Genomic DNA, 16,788 nt, shown 5'->3' with positions numbered 1-16,788 from the left:
CCAAAAGTTCCTTTAAAGGAACTTTTGGTTACTTGGGATATGCCCTCTCACAGAAGAGAGATAGGTCCTCACTTTCTTCAGAAAAACTGTTACCAGGATATTGGCTTTGCAGGAAAAATTATCAGGGGTCAAGTTTGACTATACCCTGAAGACCCAAATATCCGAAATCTTGGGAAGATTTTGATCTGAGAGCATGCAAATAAATCTGTCATGTTTGAATCCTAAATTACATTGTTTGATAGCTCTGAATACTTAGACAAGTTGAGTCATCCAGAACGTTATGGCTTTGATTAATTTTCCGGGAATACGAGATGTTTAAGGTACTCGATCTCGAGTTCAGCTCACGGTATCTACCGGACCAACCAAGGTTTTTTGCAATGTCCTTATCGCCGGTATGGGTGTATACTTGTTCAATAGGCATATACGCATCATGCAAAACAAATCTTGAATACGAGATGCTCAAGGTGCTCCAAAACGTTCTGAACTTCCGCCCACGGTATCTAGCAGATCAATCAAAGGCTTTGGCCAATGTCCTCATCGTCGGCATTCACTCAAACCAGTGCGGTGATAAGCCAATGAGCCTAATTTCCATGAACATGAGATCCAATGTGCTGGTCCAAAGGTGCTCCGAAATAATCTTGAGCGATTTGTTCTACGTACACGGACTTGGATGATCATGTAGTTCAACCGTTATGGTTTCTAGAAGCTTGTATGAATAATGATTGAAGTCATATCAACTCTATGAACCTTCTGAGATATCAATAAACCATTCATAAATTGGTTCACATGCTCCGAGCTCCAAAAAGGGTCCATATATTTTTTTAAAATCTTTATTTAGGTGTTTTTTTAATCTTGAAATTAAGTTCAACACCGTAGGGTCTATAATACAGCCGATCCTCTATGAGTCGCTAATGAAAGGACCGCTGACTCAAGCATACATCGAGTTGTGAAATATAAGTTCCTTGAAAAATTGTTCAAAAGAACCATCAGAGTAACCGAGAAAATAATTTTAGTATGACACCATTTGCTTCCACGAGTCGATATCGAGCCGAAGGAAATCGAATCACAGAGGGCCAATTGTAGTTTGTAAAAATAATGAATGAAATCGTATCGGCTCATTGAATCTGCTTGGATGTTTAGCGATTCGGCAAGATCGTGCGGAAAACCCCAAATCTGTAAGTTAAATCAATGTTAAAAAAAGTCGTCCTGAAAGGGTTAAGAATACCTACAAAAATTGTTTCAGGAAAACCTTCCGAAATTCTTTAAAGGGGCCGTACACATATTACGTAAACACTTATGGAGGGAAGGGGGGGGGGCGTTGGTCAATATCTTACGCTTCATATAAATAAAAAATCTTACAAGGGGCGAGGGGGGGGGGGTCGAAAAACCGAGAAAAATTGCTTACGTAAAAGTGTACGACCCCAAAGAAACCTTTTTTTAGAAATTCTTTACAATTTTTTTTAAAATTGCCTTGGGAATTCTTGCAGAATTTGAATTAGGAGCTCTGTTTAGAAAAAAATGCGTCGGCAATCAGGCCGTTACAGATAATCAATAAGAAACATGTCCTACTGGTCTCTGAAATCAAAAATAAAATCGAAAAATAACTCCTCGGATTTGTTAAAGAAAGATTTGAAAATCCTGAAAATTTTCCGAATTTTTTTTTTGCTGTCCCTTCAAAATGTTATTAAGCATTATTAAGCAAAACCAAATTATAATAAGGCCGTTTTTTTTTTTTATTCGTATTTTTATTTAGAGGGCACTCTGTGTTCTTAACCGCTACTGTTCCGTGATCTAATGTGGTACTCTGCTGTACAGAGTCCACACAGAATCTATTTTTAGATGTCCATAATTCGTTATTGTTGTCGTTGCCAGTCCATATCATCGTGAGTCCATTGTGTTCATTTGTCCATGTGGTGTATCCAGTGATCGTTGCTTTGTTCGGTTGCCATTAATCGAAGTACGTTGGAGGAATGCCTCCGAGAAGAACAGATTTGTCAGTCGTCATTAGGCAGCCGTGGGGCGCGTTCCCCAAAACGCCACCGTACGGACTGCGCTTCTGGCGACTGGCAAGGGTTTGGTGGAGGGGCTGGGAATCGAACCCATGGCCATTCGCTTATGAGGCGAATGTGTAGCCAACTACGCTACGGGACCCCCCTATAATAAGGCCGTTACAAATATTTAATTAACTTTTTGTCCTACTGGTCTCCGAAAGGTCTAGGGGGGGATAATAAAAAATAAATATTAAAATGAAAAAAATCAAAAAACTCCTCGGATTTGTTAAAGAATGTTTTGGAAATTCTCAAAATTATCTGAATTTTATTTCGTGCCCCCTCAAAAAATTATTTTTTGGCAAAAAATATGCGAAGGGGGGGAGACAAAATAGATTTTAAATATTTGTATCAGTCTAATTTATTTTATATTTATATCGGCCTTATTTCAGGATATTCTCAAACAATTCCTCAAGTAATCCCTCGCAAAACTCTAAAACGAAATTCTTGGAATTCCTTTGAAATTTCACTTAGGAATGTCTTCAAAAATACATTCAGAACTTCTCTTAGGAATCTTTGAAAATAAGTTCAAGAATTTCTTAATCCTTTGATATTTCCGTTAGAAACCTTCCCAAAAATTCCTTTTAGGATTTCCTATTTCATACTTTATTAAATTTTCGAAAAAGAATCTTAAATTTTCGAAAAAATTCTAGCGGGAATTTTGTATGGTTTTACTAAAAGGAATAGGAAGTTCCGAAGAAATTTATGAAGACCTTCCCAGAGAATTTTACGAAGGAGTCCCAGGATGAATACCCAAAAGAATTAATGGTGTAATATTCTAAATTATTTCTGTAGGAAATTCCTGAAGTGGAAAGAATGTTGAAAGAATTTCGAATAAATTTCAGAATGAAATCACCATGAAATTACCAGAGGAAAGCCTGAACCTTTTTCGGATAGATCTTGCAAAGGAATTTGCGAAGGAATTCTTACAGAAATTCATGGGAATTTCCAAAAGAATTACCAAAGAAATTCTTAGATTTCTCCAAAAAATCTGTCGAAAATAACTCCAAGAATTCCTTCGGAAATTCTCCACAATAAATCAAAATTCTTGGTTTTTTTTTCACTGATGTAAATAAACTTCAGGGGAATATTCGATTAGGATATCGAAGGTTGAGCTATATAGCAACTTCACAAATTAGTTGCATTTGGCTTGGAACGCTTTTCGGGTTATTTTTGAAAACTATTAATCGACAAGACATATTGATGCCGTGAAAAAGATTTCGATTAACTGGTCTAACGAAGCAAAAAATTTGGGGCCTATTATTTTTCTTTGCCAAACCCATCAATTTCGTAGCTTCCAAATGACTCCAAAAAGAAGCTGCAAATATTCCAATGAGTAATGATCGATCGTTCTTGGCTTATGGAGCATAATTTCGCCAGAGCGAGCGAAACATGTGAACACCTGAAATCTTCTGGTCAAACAATTTGACTTTATATGAAGAGGTGAGAAAACAAACAAAGATTTTCAGAGAGAACATATCAGATACAATCTCGCGATCGATTCAAGATGAGGCCCATAAAGTTTCTGAAGTCACTTTGTCTGTATCTGCTGATTATTCATGGCACTGTTGGTGAGATTCGTGTAATCTAGAAATTAAGAATCGAAATAAATTTCATTTGTTCACATTTCAGCGCAACGGATATCGGAACAGAGTAAGTACCACTCTCAGCTAGTTCAGTCAGTAAAATTCTAACCATTATATCATCAGAATGTTGCGAGTATCGTCGGCTAACGGCTTCTCGAATTGGGATCATCCCTCTCATTGCCAAAGCCAGATCAGTTATCTTCGAGGAATTCACCTGCCCCACTACAGTAAAGGTGATTGCCGGCGGAGAGGAAGCCCAGGAAGGCGAGTTTCCGCATCATGCTTTACTCGGCTGGGAGTCTCTGGATTACGTCAGCGTGGAGGAATATTCGTTTCGCTGTGGTGCGGTGCTAATCAGCGAGAGCTACGTAATGACTGCCGGCCACTGCGTTGTGGATCAAGGGTGGGGCAATCCGGCTGTAGTACGTTTGGGAGAATACGATTTGCATAACGATAATGATCATCATGTGGACTTTGACGTTCAGCAGGTGGTGAGGCACCCGAACTACAAGGGGAACAGCGTTTACAACGATATTGCATTGGTGAAGGTCAAACGCAGCGTGCGTTTTTCTCCGTTCATTCGACCTGCTTGCTTGTGGACTTCCAAATCGATTAATTTTACATCGGCGATTGCTACCGGATTCGGGCAGCTGGGATTTCGTAAGGTTCCGATGCCCTTGGGGTTCTGATCAAAGTTATCTGACATCGAGGTTTTCTTGATTAGTTACAGAGCAGGCGACTAAGCTGAACAAAGTGACACTGGAACTGTACGATGCGTCCTTTTGCAACCGTGCCTTCGTGAGAAATCGTAAGTTTGAGGATGGCGTCATTGATTCGCAGATCTGTGCCGGCAGTGAGAACGAGAAGGACACTTGCAAGGGCGACTCTGGGGGTCCATTACAGGTGATGATTGAAGGCAATGGGTGTATGTACTACGTAGTGGGTCTGACGTCTCGCGGACACGACGCTTGTGGGTTGAAGAGTTCTGTAGCGCTCTATACGAGAGTTTCCTCTTTCGTGGACTGGATTGAGCACGTCGTTTGGGAAGATGAAGTAGATTCTTGGAAATAAAAAATGCATCGATTTTTTTTTATTGTTTAATAAAAAAATATATATATTAAATATATTAAAATATAGGTATTTTTTTCACAAATCCAGCTGGCCTTCAACAGAAGAAGAAATAAGTTTTCAAAATGACAGTAAAACTGTTCCATCATTTTTATATGGACTGCATATCAGTATGGGCGGTTATGTTTGTGATGGCATCAGAATAGTAGCTAGTCGGTTTATCTTTTCTTATAAAAGTTGGACCACAGGTTGGATTATGGAGCCAAGGAGCAGTCCTTATGAAATGTGTTGTTTGATCAGGATGCATAGTAAATGCTACTTATGCTTTTACTCGATGAATAATTTCAATATGTGAAGATCAATACTTCGGTTCACAATATTTTCCTTAAACACGTACAAAACATGCGATACAAATCTACTAGTTCATGGCACTCACCTGTCGCACAGCAAAGTAGCAAGTCAAATTCCGTGGATAAACACCAGGGAAGTTGGGCGATTGCAGTCGGCAGGCCTTTTTATCACAGTTGGTGAAAATCCTAGAGCAGTAAGTCCCCGGCATTAGGTCACCTGTGGATGGACATCAAACGGAGCCAGTTACAGACTATCGGACAATCTCAATAGGTAATGCAGCGTAGCGACGACAACGATGTCCGACTGCGACTGAGAGTTGAGAAATTGCAACGAGTACAAGCTCTCGATAGGAATTTTCAATTAAATGCAATCCTCTTATCCAATGGTACGGCCAGTAGTGTGCACCTTCCTATCATTAGAGTGGTTCAACTTTAAACGAATGCCATCAATCCGGTAAGAGTCTGACGACACTTTCAATATTGATCCACCCTAACGTGGATGGAACTGCCCACCAGCCACAGACATTTATATCCCAAAACGAAGCGATTCATTACCTAGATAGTACTTGGGCTCGGTGTAGTTCACTGCCTGGACGCCACTACCGGGCTGGAATGCCAGTGAAGTAAGGTTCCTAATTGAATACGGTCGGTCTCGGTTTTGGTTCTGAAAGAAGCCACCGCTGCTGCCGGAACCGAACGAACCGGCATACGCCCTTCCGGTTGAGTTGTCGAAGGCCAGCTCCATTGAGCCACCGCTGGAGCGTTGTCCACTGAACTGTTTCTCGGAATGGGCCGTCGAGTTGGTGAAATCGTCAATTATCGGATAATTGGGAATGTAGCTGACGTTGGTCCACGGTGCGATGGCTTCGTGCTTGATGCCTCCGTACCGCACGACGGCACTGTCACGCGAGAGCATTTTGTACTTTATCCGAAAGTCGAAATTATAGCCACTTTGGTCACGGGAGAGTCTGTTGGAGTACCGAGAGGGATTAATGCAAAGAGGGATTAGTAAGTGTGGAACGATGGAAATTCATTCAAGGCATGAGGCATATGCAAATGGAGCATTAGATTGTAATTTATGTAAATTTATATGAATATTGGTGCTCTATTCAACAAACTATTTTGAGACAAACTGTTGGTGTGAAATGTCATTTTAATATATTTTTTTCATGTTTTAAGTGTTAAAAACATCTCGTACTAACAGGCTTGAACAATTGTTTGAGCTTGCGAATAAATTTCAACGTAATCCAAACAAGTACTTTTTCTGCGATAATTTTTTATATCATGTGTCTTTATACCAAACTAACCCACACCAACTGTTCATTAATCAAACGAGCAACCATGCACAAATACAGAAGTGTCTTACTTGAGCAGTTTAACGGTCATTACGAGCGACCGTGTCTCGCTGAAGAACGTTGCCGGTCCCCATGTCGTGCCGCACCACATTCCACCGACGGGCGTCCGGGATGCTTCCGCCACCTGTAAGTATCCATCGGGGCAACCGTTCTCGGTGTAGGACACAAATTTGCCCAGCGTAAAACTGTCCAGGGTGATCTGTAACGAAGGAAGGATAAATGGCACTCGAGCGTTACATTCTTGCATTTAATTATGGTGCAGTAATGAGATTAGCCTGTGAAATCTTGAATTAAACATCACAGATAATTCAATAGTTGCGGTTGACTTGCAATCAATCAGCATTCATACGCCCCTCCCGTTTGCTCATCATTTCGTATTATTAATGTTGTGGTAGCAGATTAAACATTGTGTAGGATGATAGAGCAAACAAATAACTTGCTTTGCCAACGGAGTTCCGAAAGCATTCTCATTCGAAGCTTTGTCACGTTTCCCGCCAGACGAATGAACTTGGAAACGTAGCTTCTATCTATAGATAGATGTAAGAATGGAGATAATTCGCTTTCTGACTGCTTCATCAAACTACGCATTGAGGTAACGCCCCATCGGTCTGGAAGGTTTTCGCCGCCAGCATTGTGCGAATAGGTGAGCTATCAACTTTGACATCGTTTCACTCCAAAACGTGATGAGACCAAAACAGCTCAGAAGCGGATTCAGAAGGATGAGAAACGGCTGATGTAAGCAGCCAGCTTCAAACAGGCGGACATTATTGAGTTTCATATAAGGGATATAATGTATGTCATGAATTCCAATGGCCGCTTCCTTTTTTTAGTTGAAGCTATATTTGCTTGTTGCCTACTCGGTATAGTTAAGAACTTCTTTTGTTTGACTATTATCGGCTCTTTCAGTCTTATAAAGCAGCTAAAACGTTATTGCGTATATTTTCCGACGTTTCGGTGTATATTTCACCTTCTTCAGGGATTTACAGGCCATGGAGCGATAGATGAACTTGCCTTTGGAAAGTGTTGATGCAATGTCAATTAAACTATTTTATTTGTTATGAAAACTCATATGTGAATATGTACGTTATGTGGAAGATATTGATTTGGAAAATGTATTGGAGGTAACCACTTTCCCTTCGATGGGACTCGAACCCTAGCAGCACAATTCACGTTGGTTTGGTTGAAATAACTCATATATGACCAAATTTAGTCGTATATGAGTATAATAGACTGATTTACAACATGTGTGTTGCTCGGGAACCCATGACCCTACAGTAAGTCCTTCGTAGCTTAGTAGGGAAAGCACCTGTCTAGCGTACTGGGGTCGTGGGATCAAAGCCCACCGAAGGGGCGGTTTCCCTCCAATACCTTTTCCGAACTAAATCTATCACATGTTGTACATATGCATAATCGAATTTCAGACATAGTAATTAATTTCCACTCCGGGTGGCTCATACCCGGCATATAGGCAATTAACTTTAAATGTACAGAAATTTATTTATAATTCATGAAATGAATTTCTTGTTAGCAGGGCGACTCCAGTCGAGTAAATTACACATTTTTGACGTGAATTTATTTTGTAGATCCGTACTTATTTTTCGATCCGATGGAATTTTAAAAATCTTCTACTTGATCGACACAAAATTATGAATGATATATTAAGAATATGGTTCTGAACTAAAACCTAGAGCCTTAAAATGTTGAAGCTACCATTTGAGAGGCATGAAGGCTTTTTTTCTTTCGAAAAAGTCAGTAGCTTTATTACAAGAGGATTGTTAGCCTTCTTTTACGCTTCTCAGAAGCTTCCTTTCAAGCAGCTTGGACGCCTTATTTCACGAGACTTCCTTTAAAAAGGCTCGGAACCGTCCTTTCAAGAGTCCTTGAGGCCTTCTTTCAAGAGACCCGGAAGCCTCCTTTCAAGAGGCCCGGAAGCCTCCTTTCAAGAGGCCCGGAAGCCTCCTTTCAAGAGGCCCGGAAGCCTCCTTTCAAGAGGCCCGGAAGCCTCCTTTCAAGAGGCCCGGAAGCCTCCTTTCAAGAGGCCCGGAAGCCTCCTTTCAAGAGGCCCGGACGCCTCCTTCCAAGAGCCCCGCACGCCTCCTTTCAAGAGGCCCGGAGGCCTCCTTTCAAGAGGCCCGGAAGCCTCCTTTCAAGAGGCCCGGAAGCCTCCTTTCAAGAGGCCCGGAAGCCTCCTTTCAAGAGGCCCGGAAGCCTCCTTTCAAGAGGCCCGAAGCCTCCTTTCAAGAGGCCCGGAAGCCTCCTTTCAAGAGGCCCAGGCCTCCTTTCAAGAGGCCCGGAAGCCTCCTTTCAAGAGGCCCAGAAGCCTCCTTTCAAGAGGCCCAGAAGCCTCCTTTCAAGAGGCCCGAAGCCTCCTTTCAAGAGGCCCGAAAGCCTCCTTTCAAGAGGCCCGGAAGCCTCCTTTCAAGAGGCCGGAAGCCTCCTTTCAAGAGGCCCGGAAGCCTCCTTTCAAGAGGCCCGGAAGCCTCCTTCCGAGAGGCCCGGAAGCCTCCTTTCAAGAGGGCCCGGAAGCCTCCTTTCAAGAGGCCCAGGCCTCCTTTCAAGAGGCCTGGAAGCCTCCTTTCAAGAGGCCTGAGAGCCTCCTTTCAAGAGGCCGGAAGCCGCCTTTTAAGAGGCACGGAAGCCTCCTTTCACGAGGCCCGGAAGCCTCCTTTCACGAGGCACGGAAGACTCCTTTCAAGAGGCACAGAAGCCTTCTTTCAAGAAGCCCAGAAGCTTTCTTTCCAAGAAGCCCGGAAACCTATTTTCAAAAGGCCCGGAAGCCTTCTTTCAAGAGGCCCGGAAGCCTCCTCTCAAGAAGCCCGAAAGCCTCCTTTCAAGAGGCCCGGAAGCCTCCTTTCAAGAGGCCCGGAAGCCTCCTTTCAAGAGGGCCGGAAGCCTCCTTTCAAGAGGCCGGAGGTCTCCTTTCAAGAGGGCCCAGGCCTCCTTTCAAGAGGCCCAGGCCTACTTTCAAGAGGCCCGGAAGCCTACTTTCAAGAGGCCCGGAAGCCTCCTTTCAAGAGGGCCGGAAGCCTCCTTTCAAGAGGCCCGGAGGTCTCCTTTCAAGAGGCCCGGAGGTCTCCTTTCAAGAGGCCCGGAGGTCTCCTTCCAAGAGGCCCGAAAGCCTCCTTTCAAGAGGCCCGGAAGCTTCCTTTCAAGAGGCCCGGAAGCTTCCTTTCAAGAGGCCCGGAAGCCTCCTTTCAAGAGGCCTGGAAGCCTCCTTTCAAGAGGCCTGGAAGCCTCCTTTCAAGAGGCCTGGAAGCCTCCTTTCAAGAGGCCCGGAAGCCTCCGTACAAGAGGAGCGGAAGCCTGCTTCCGAGAGGCCAGGAAGCCGCCCGCCGAGAGGCCCGAAAGCCTCCTTTCAAGAGGCCAGAAGCCTCCTTTCAAGAGGCCCGGAAGCCTCCTTTCAAGAGGCTCGGAATCCTCCATTCAAGAAGCCCAGAAGCCTCCTTTCAAGAGGCCCAGGCCTCCGTTCAAGAGGCCAGGAAGCCTCCTTTCAAGAGGCCCGGAAGCCTCCTTTCAAGAGGCCCAGAAGCCTTCTTTCAAGAGGCCCGGAAGCCTCCTTTCAAGAGGCCCGGAAGGCTTCTTTCAAGAGGCCCGGAAGCCTCCTTTCAAGAGGCCCGGAAGCCTACTTTCAAGAGGCCCGGAAGCCTACTTTCAAGAGGCCCGGAAGCCTCCTTTCAAGAGGCCCGGAAGCCTCCTTTCAAGAGGCCCGGAAGCCTCCTTTCAAGAGGCCCGGAAGCCTCCTTTCAAGAGGCCCGGAAGCCTCCTTTCAAGAGGCCCGGAAGGCTTCTTTCAAGAGGCCCGGAAGCCTCCTTTCAAGAGGCCCGGAGGTCTCCTTTCAAGAGGCCCGGAAGCCTCCTTTCAAGAGGCCCGGAAGCCTCCTTTCAAGAGGCCGGGAAGCCTCCTTTCAAGAGGCCGGGAAGCCTCCTTTCAAGAGGCCGGGAAGCCTCCTTTCAAGAGGCCCGGAAGCCTCCTTCAAAGGGGCCCGGAAGCCTCCTCCCAAATCTGAATTTCAGCCAAATAGGTCAACGTTTGGACGGTGCTAAACTCGTTGGTAGTTTATATGCAAAAATGTTTGCAGAAACATTCAAAAACAGTGATTGGCAGTTAGACGATACAATTTACCATGAATTATTATGATACTCATTCAGTTCTTATAGAATTGAATACAGAAGGTTATGCTGAAAACCGCGAGAAGATTTAAACTCTAATCTTCTCGCGCCAAGATATTAGCATTTTACTGGAGTGTTGTATGGGTGAATTTATTTCTTTTCAAAGGGTTTTTTGATATTTCTGCATACATGTTGTCATATAAACTTCCAACGAGTTTAGCACCGCCCAAACGTTGACCAATTTGGCTGAAATTTTGTACAGAGCATCAAAGCATCAAATAGAATCGAATAAGAGGGCGGCCCATCAAAAAAATTGTAAAAAGTTTTTTTCATACTAATTTGAGCCACCCTAAGTTTGCCTTATACCGGGCAAATTCGTTCCTTAAAAGAAGGTATTACAGTCCCATCCCGATTTTGGCAACACCTGTTTTTGTCTACCCCGATTTTGGCAACACCGTTTTTGGCAACATTTTCTTCCCGATTTTGGCAACAACCTCGAAAATATTTTTTTATTACTTTTCAGCGCTAAAACCTTTTTTTTTAATATGTAATATGATAAACAAAACCAAAAGTGAATATCATTAAGGTTTATATGCGTATTATGGGCTCTATAACCACCACCGTATTACCGCTCATTGCAAATAATTTCTATTGGAACTTTTTTACTCTTTTTATTCACGTTTTCCATGCCCTTATTCGCACTATCCTAATCTAACCAGCCCGCCGTAGAATGTCGTATTTTTGGCATTCGCACTGATTTGGTCATCGACAAGCTGACTCACACCGTTGTACATAGTACAACACCTATTAAACGAAGCCCGCTGTTTACATCACAATGCAACCGATACTGCATGAGTGATCCAGGACCAAGTAAACTGACCCCACAATCATGGGTCACACACTAATATGGGTCATTTCCATTTGATCAACATGCAAAATTGAGTGACTAATAGTTGTTACAAAGTGACCCATATATGGGATCAGTGTAAGCCCCAGTAGGTTTAATTGCTTATTAGGGTCTTGCCGACATTTCTCACCAACACAAACGCATGGTTCGTGATTGCAAATAATCCCATTTGATTTTGCCGTGACAACAGCTCGTAATTGCAAACAAACTGAGTAAAAGTGTGAGTGAAATGTGCGTGTGGGTACACGCTCGCAGAAAGGCTAATGATTAGCAAATTCGATTTACTAAACACGCTATATAGCCATCAGGTCGTTTTGCTCATTATGCGCCTCTTTTCTGGTATCAGCCGAGAAAATATCGTTTTTTTTTTTAAATTTCCGTCTTTCTGTTGCATTCCCGTATAGATAATAAGAAACAATTTTATTTCAAAGAGTATTATTATTTAAAATTGACGCAAATTTATCTAGCGATTATTATCACATTGTTGGCTTTTCCAGTTTCCTGATATGCCAATTGCATAACGAGCCTTTTGATTTCAGCTTGTTTTCCAACAGTTCAACAGTAATGGTAAGAGTTTGGTAACATATAACCGTAAGGCTCTCGCAGGCATTGAAAAAAATCAGAACATGAGAAAAAATCGGGTTAATCTTAGCCAACTTGATGCTTTGCCGCGGGGCAAGTTATGAGCTTCCTCAGATCATTGAAATTGAATGTTCGATGATTCACCGTTTAATGATCTTCAACGCTCACCAATGGAAGCCTTTTGAGTAACGCGAATCACTTGGTAACACAACAATGAGCGTCGTTACGGTGCGCTGATAGAAGAAGCCATTCAAGCATTCTAGAAATGAAGACTTCTATGAGTCTGGAACTCTAGCACACTGAATGGGAGGCGTTGATACTTTCTCTTTTTCACACGTCCAATGCCGTTTCCATCCCAAGAAACATTTTGGGTTTTATAACGGTCATGAAAACCAATATTTGCTCTACAAAGCTTCTATAAAACTATTATAAAACTTGTAAGTCACTGGGACATGAGCGCGTTGGTCCTCCACAAGCATTGTCCACATCTCGTGTCCAAGGAGGACTACCGCCACCGGTTTAATGAGGGAGTCTGTTTAGTACGGCGGTGAACTCTATTCGATCGGAGTGTTTTATGGAGTCCAAATTATGTACGCTTTCCTGTCACGTTGCGTCTCCGAATTTGTCTGCTGGTATCGTTATCGGAGGTCAAGTGAGCCCAAGTACACAAATTCTTCAACCACCTTGATTTTGTCGCCATTAATACAAGTTCGTGGTAAATGGCCGTTGTCTTCTCTTAAGCCTACTTCGTCTTCAACGTGTTAATGACTTGTCAGATCTGCTTCCCATGCTTGCTTCCCTATTCAGTCTGATGTAGGATTCTTCCATATTTTCAAAGTTATAAAAATGAAAGTAGTTCATGGAGAGCTGGAGCGCGAGGACCTGCAGCGAGCAACAGTTTGTCCGTAGGTTGACTGCTGTCGAGTGTCATAGGTGGCATGCCGGAAATGGACTCCCAGCTTCCACTTGGCCACACTGTCACTCATAGTGCGAGGTGCACATTGTGCTCATGGATCAATCACCGCCTGAAATATTCCTGGGTTGAATGTTAGGAGACCGAGTAGTGCAAAGGGATTTGGTTTTAGTGAGTTGAGTGTAGTTAACCCATACTCACAATACATTGGATACGCTTGGCCAATGTGCAGAATGCAGATTTCCGTTATCATTTTCTAAAACATCAAAATCCATTATATAAGAATTTGAAATTTGTAGCACATGAAGTCATCTTGTATCCGTAAAAACAAGTATTTTGGTGGACTAAATTTTATATGAGATGTCAGATTGTAGTCAGCACTTCAATGGACTACAATAGAAACGTTTTTTTGTCACCACAAATTTTTGTAAGGACGTGGCCGAGGCTATTGTTAATTTCAAATATTATTTATTATTAAATGTGTATTGTGAAATTGGCTAATTAGTTACATTATCGTTTGATTACCAGAGTTTGATACAATTTTGTTTGAACTACAATCTCCGAGTTATGAATAATATCGCACGGCACGTGCATCACTTAAACACACTCTACATACTTTGTAGTATATATTCTAAGTATTAGCTTCAATCATGCAAACCAAAAAAAAATTGAAATTTTGTATGAAATTTTTTTCCCGTTTTTGGCAACATCCCCATTTTGGCAACATTAAAATCCGGTCGTGTTGCCAAAATCGGGAAGGCACTGTACCAACTCTGTTCGCCTTATATCTGGCAAATGTGTTCATCAAAAGAAGGTATTATCAACTCTGTTTGCCTTAAACCTGGCAAACGCGTTCATTTGAAGAAGGCGTTTGCTCCGAATCGAGGACCACCTACACCACACCACACAACGCAGAGTTCACACCCTCTCCTGCGTCGCGCCATGCTGAAAACAAGCTCCCTATCATTTGCTGGCTAAGAATATAAATAATCAAACTGAATTAAAATAACCACACCAAACCTAACACTCCTGATCGATCCCGGGTCAGCCGGCTGACACGCGTCAAAAATATGTTCCATGGGTGCCCCCCACATTAAGTAATATTATGAGTGCTGATCAATTATGACACTGAAAGATCGTGACCAAAATAGAGGGAGATGGACGTTGTTACCGCTTATCAGTTTCGCACTACCACGGGAAAATAAATCAAATCAACTTTGGTTATCAAAATTATATTCGAACCGCCCCGAAACTGCTATTACTTAGTATAGTAACTCACTGAATCGGGGAATAAATGCAATGTAACGCAGAGTTTAAACCCTCTCTTGCGCTAAGTAATACTGAAAACAAACCTTCTAATAATATGAAGCGTAGAAACTATCCTAAAATTGTGCGTGGTAAAATAAGTTATGCTTTGAATTTTCTTTGGAATATGCCTTATTCTTTACAGGTAATTTAATTTGCTGCTCGGAAGGAAATAAAGACTTAATTAGACTGATTTCTTATTTCGAACGAAAATACTGCATCCAGTATCGATAATTTAAAATCATGTTTATGTTGGTGAAACATATTGAACAAGAATATTTTACTCCGATTACCAATTCCCATTCCTGAGCCCAATCAATTCTAAATTTTACGACAAAGTAAAGGTAGCAAATGAGCTTGAACCCATGTTGTCAGGTCATGAAGAACAAAGTTACGCACCTACAATTGCGAGGGGCTGTACACCTAATTCAGTTGGCATACCGACAAGCGAATGGTCACCCTTCGAACATAACCTTTTCAGTTATCGGATTCGATGAAAGGATTATACCCTACCCGGCACCGTAAAAGGCAATCGATATTATTCTCGCGTATGTCAAGCACTTGAACTCGATGGAGGGTTCATTGGTTGCTCAAAAACGGGTACCGCTATCTTGGTTTCCAATTGTATTAATTTAGAATGCTTGTTGCTGTAATTAATAGTCGAAATAACCTATCGAATTGTCAACCATTCAGAGGAGGCGTCAGTCGTTTAACCGCCGTTTCATGTTGCGCGGTGTCATCGACGTTAGTGTGTGCGGGATTTTCACGTTAATTAAAATTTGATTAAACTTCAAAAGGCTTTCAGCCGAACGCGATCGAAAATTGCCACTTTTTTCCACGTTTTGACACAGCACGACTCTTTTTTGTTGTTGTTGTTTGTTCGTGTTTGCTGTGAAAAGTTTGTGCCAACGAAAAAACTGAAACTCCTATAGGGAGAGGAATCGGTTACAAAACAAGCCCGGGCTGTACCGGATACATGTATCCTTTTAATTCTTAATCCTTTGAAGTATTGAAATAACAGTTTTGGTGTCCGTTAAATTTATTTTAATTGATTCGTTTTACACATTGCGTGCCTCGTTTTCTCCGAAATCGGTAAATGTTTGCGTTATTGAGGATAGTATATAGATGGTCTTCTTAACAGCTGAAGGTTTATTCGTTCATTCGACTTATCTACCGTCAGCATTTCGTAATAATAGTCAACGAACGAATATCTATCAGGAAACTATTAGACAAATGGAGAAGCATGGTTGTGCACTTGTCGTTTGTACATTTAATTGATGATTTTACCCCAGCTTTGTACGTACACTGCCAAAAATATCTATATAAGATATATGTGTCGCCGTTATAAATTTTTGCAATAGCTTCACCCTAATATAATCGATATCGAACCACACATAAATTAAATAATTGCTAATTCGAGACCACACATAAAGTTTATTTGGATATATATTTTATTAGTAGTTCGCGTGGAGAACGGTTATGTGTGCGCTGTATATCATAAGTTAAATCTATTAATTTTTGCCAATAAATATGTGTGGATTTTTAGTAGTAGGCATTATATTGCTCGAAATTTGAATAGTTGAAAGTCGAGTTATCGAAGAAGTCGAGGAATTGCATATTGGACCGTTATCCCCTGCGAAACAGTCATCGTTGGCTCGTCTTCCCTTTGATAAGGTTGACAGTGATGAAAAAAGTTGAAACGTGCTCCCTGGTGCAGGAACAGTTTTGCGAGAGTTGCTGCACCATCGAGAAGCGCGCACCATTGTTGCAACTTTTTCCATTGTGGAGGAAGCTTTTTCGGTCAGGCAGCCAATATCGCAGCAGCATACTGCTGAATCATCTGAGGAGTTAACCAACAGCGTGCGCAATGGGGTGATGCTAAGCGAGAGATTAGTTTTCGATGGCAGATGAAGTGCTACGTTTGTTTGGTGGTTGGTATGGCATTTTTGGATTAAAAAAGGTCGTTGGATGAAACCAGTGAGGACAGTCAGTTTTTCTACCAAAGCTGAGAATATTGGCCAATGTGTACTGCGGCTCGAATGATATTGTATTGTGTTGGAATGTTCAATTAGGAAGTTTGATATTGATGTAATTTTTTTATGCGCCGTACAACATTAAATGATAATATTTACATGAAGTCTTCCGTAGGAGCCCGTTGAAACATTTTAGTGAAATAATCAGTTTAAAAATCAAATACATTTCAGACTTCTCACCTGAACGATGTCGCCATGGTTTCCTCCTGCCGCAGTAAACGTAAGAATACACACGAACGGAATGCGGTCCTCTTTTGGTCGATGCAGCTCTAGATCGTACGTCAGTCCCATATTGCCATAGTAGGTTCGATTGCATCCTGTAACAAGTTGAATAGATGTATGTATAGTTTTTTAAAAGATATGACTGGGAATAAATAAGTGACATTCGAATAAGAAGTTTTTTTTACCAATCGATAAATAAATTTATTCTAATGTTTTTTAGTACCGCCAACGGGGGTGTCTTTGGGCCAAAATGTGGTATGCTCCAAGTAAATGTTACAAAGCTCTAGTAGTTAACATTGGAATCAAGTTT

General features: G+C 42.0%; 2 protein-coding genes across 2 annotated transcripts in view; one reads left to right on the top strand and one right to left on the bottom strand.

The window, feature by feature from the left end:
* LOC134218411 (uncharacterized) overlaps positions 1-16,788 on the bottom strand; it is a 467,105-nt gene that overhangs the window by 78,523 nt on the left and 371,794 nt on the right. The window contains exons 4-7 of the mRNA XM_062697367.1: positions 16,437-16,573; positions 6,419-6,606; positions 5,608-6,020; positions 5,139-5,269 (exon numbers count right to left, since the gene is read on the bottom strand). Coding sequence (XP_062553351.1) covers positions 5,139-5,269; positions 5,608-6,020; positions 6,419-6,606; positions 16,437-16,573 — 869 coding nt within the window. The remainder of the gene's footprint in view (positions 1-5,138; positions 5,270-5,607; positions 6,021-6,418; positions 6,607-16,436; positions 16,574-16,788) is intronic.
* Positions 3,556-4,705, top strand: LOC134214688 (serine protease snake-like). The gene is made up of 4 exons (XM_062694008.1): positions 3,556-3,619; positions 3,681-3,701; positions 3,758-4,294; positions 4,359-4,705. Exons 1-4 carry the CDS (start codon positions 3,556-3,558, stop codon positions 4,703-4,705), a joined length of 969 nt encoding a protein of 322 aa, XP_062549992.1.

Source organism: Armigeres subalbatus, chromosome 2, assembly GCF_024139115.2.
Source record: "Armigeres subalbatus isolate Guangzhou_Male chromosome 2, GZ_Asu_2, whole genome shotgun sequence".
Classification (NCBI taxonomy): domain Eukaryota; kingdom Metazoa; phylum Arthropoda; class Insecta; order Diptera; family Culicidae; genus Armigeres; species Armigeres subalbatus.
The sequence above is the reverse complement of the archived record's forward strand: the minus strand, read 5'-3'. Positions and strand labels throughout refer to the sequence as shown.

Excerpts from the sequence above, each read along its gene's own strand:
- LOC134214688 (XM_062694008.1), top strand. The coding sequence starts at position 3,556 with ATGAGGCCCATAAAGTTTCTGAAGTCACTTTGTCTGTATCTGCTGATT. Across the intron at positions 3,620-3,680 it reads GATTATTCATGGCACTGTTG|CGCAACGGATATCGGAACAG; the intron begins GTGAGATTCGTG and ends TTCACATTTCAG. Across the intron at positions 3,702-3,757 it reads GCAACGGATATCGGAACAGA|AATGTTGCGAGTATCGTCGG; the intron begins GTAAGTACCACT and ends TTATATCATCAG.